Below are 2,500 nucleotides of genomic sequence, written 5' to 3'. Positions count from 1 at the left end.
GACGAGGGAGGGGGCTGCAGACGGCTGTGTGTTCATGTGGTGGTGACGTAGGGACGAGGGAGGGGACTGCTCTGTGTGTTCATGTGGTGGTGACGTAGGGACGAGGGAGGGGACTGCTGTGTGTTCATGTGGTGGTGACGTAGGGACGAGGGAGGGGACTGCTGTGTGTTCATGTGGTGGTGACGTAGGGACGAGGGAGGGGACTGCTCTGTGTGTTCATGTGGTGGTGACGTAGGGACGAGGGAGGGGACTGCTGTGTGTGTTCATGTGGTGGTGACGTAGGGACGAGGGAGGGGACTGCTGTGTGTGTTCATGTGGTGGTGACGTAGGGACGAGGGAGGGGACTGCTCTGTGTGTTCATGTGGTGGTGACGTAGGGACGAGGGAGGGGACTGCTGTGTGTTCATGTGGTGGTGACGTAGGGACGAGGGAGGGGACTGCTCTGTGTGTTCATGTGGTGGTGACGTAGGGACGAGGGAGGGGACTGCTCTGTGTGTTCATGTGGTGGTGACGTAGGGTCGAGGGAGGGGACTGCTGTGTGTTCATGTGGTGGTGACGTAGGGACGAGGGAGGGGACTGCTGTGTGTTCATGTGGTGGTGACGTAGGGACGAGGGAGGGGACTGCTGTGTGTTCATGTGGTGGTGACGTAGGGACGAGGGAGGGGACTGCTGTGTGTTCATGTGGTGACGTAGGGACGAGGGAGGGGACTGCTCTGTGTGTTCATGTGGTGGTGACGTAGGGACGAGGGAGGGGACTGCTCTGTGTGTTCATGTGGTGGTGACGTAGGGACGAGGGAGGGGACTGCTCTGTGTGTTCATGTGGTGGTGACGTAGGGACGAGGGAGGGGACTGCTCTATGTGTTCATGTGGTGGTGACGTAGGGACGAGGGAGGGGACTGCTGTGTGTGTTCATGTGGTGGTGACGTAGGGACGAGGGAGGGGACTGCTGTGTGTGTTCATGTGGTGGTGACGTAGGGACGAGGGAGGGGACTGCTCTGTGTGTTCATGTGGTGGTGACGTAGATTATTTTATCAGTTTAATTTGGTGTTTGAACTAGTTGTGATATTTCCACGAGTCCCTAGTAAACTAAACTCACTGTAACTCTGGAACTGACAGCACAGATTCTTCAGAGGCAGATGACATCACTTCCTCTTCGTCTTCATCCTAAGGGGGGAGGGGGGAGGGGGGAGAGGAGGGGGGAGGGGGGGGGGAAGGGGGGAGAGGAGGGGGGAGGGAAGGGGGGACAGAGGGGCACAAAGTTACATCTTGAGGGGCTGTCAAACTGTCTGTTGTATGGTGATGAAACCAATGATGTACAGCCCTGTTTCCAACATGGTTAAACCAACAGTTCAGACGTTAACAGACTAGAGAGGTTTTTTGTTTTTTTTAAAGTCTTTATTGAACTTTAGTAGTGGATCATGAGGAGATATCCACTGATTTAGACAAGAAGCGTTCTCCAGAATCACTGACTACACCTTTAACATATTGTTGAGATATTCACACAGTACAGACAGGTAGTGGATCATGAGGAGATATTCACACAGTACAGACAGGTAGTGGATCATGAGGAGATATTCACACAGTACAGACAGGTAGTGGATCAGGAGGAGATATTCACACAGTACAGACAGGTAGTGGATCATGAGGAGATATTCACTCAGTACAGACAGGTAGTGGATCATGAGGAGACAGACAGGTAGTGGATCAGGAGGAGACAGACAGGTAGTGGATCAGGAGGAGACAGACAGGTAGTGGATCAGGAGGAGACAGACAGGTAGTGGATCAGGAGGAGACAGACAGGTAGTGGATCAGGAGGAGACAGACAGGTAGTGGATCAGGAGGAGACAGACAGGTAGTGGATCAGGAGGAGACAGACAGGTAGTGGATCAGGAGGAGACAGACAGGTAGTGGATCAGGAGGAGACAGACAGGTAGTGGATCAGGAGGAGACAGACAGGTAGTGGATCAGGAGGAGACAGACAGGTAGTGGATCAGGAGGAGACAGACAGGTAGTGGATCAGGAGGAGACAGACAGGTAGTGGATCAGGAGGAGACAGACAGGTAGTGGATCAGGAGGAGACAGACAGGTAGTGGATCAGGAGGAGACAGACAGGTAGTGGATCAGGAGGAGACAGACAGGTAGTGGATCAGGAGGAGACAGACAGGTAGTGGATCAGGAGGAGACAGACAGGTAGTGGATCAGGAGGAGACAGACAGGTAGTGGATCAGGAGGAGACAGACAGGTAGTGGATCAGGAGGAGACAGACAGGTAGTGGATCAGGAGGAGACAGACAGGTAGTGGATCAGGAGGAGACAGACAGGTAGTGGATCAGGAGGAGACAGACAGGTAGTGGATCAGGAGGAGACAGACAGGTAGTGGATCATGAGGAGACAGACAGGTAGTGGATCAGGAGGAGACAGACAGGTAGTGGATCAGGAGGAGATATCCACTGATTTAGACTAGAAGCGTTCTCCAGAATTACTGACTCCACCTTTAACATA

General features: G+C 53.4%; 1 protein-coding gene across 1 annotated transcript in view; it reads right to left on the bottom strand.

Annotated features, from left to right (window-relative positions):
• The window catches only part of LOC307271054 (uncharacterized protein), a 40,758-nt gene that overhangs the window by 8,661 nt on the left and 29,597 nt on the right, over nucleotides 1–2,500 (bottom strand). Inside the window, exon 21 of the mRNA XM_080054930.1 lies at nucleotides 1,096–1,163. Within this exon, the coding sequence (XP_079911056.1) occupies nucleotides 1,096–1,163 (68 nt within the window). The remainder of the gene's footprint in view (nucleotides 1–1,095; nucleotides 1,164–2,500) is intronic.

Source organism: Ammodytes marinus (assembly GCF_949987685.1).
Source record: "Ammodytes marinus genome assembly, contig: scaffold_207, whole genome shotgun sequence".
Classification (NCBI taxonomy): domain Eukaryota; kingdom Metazoa; phylum Chordata; class Actinopteri; order Uranoscopiformes; family Ammodytidae; genus Ammodytes; species Ammodytes marinus.
Note: the sequence above shows the minus strand (reverse complement) of the source record. Positions and strands in the feature narration are given on the sequence as shown.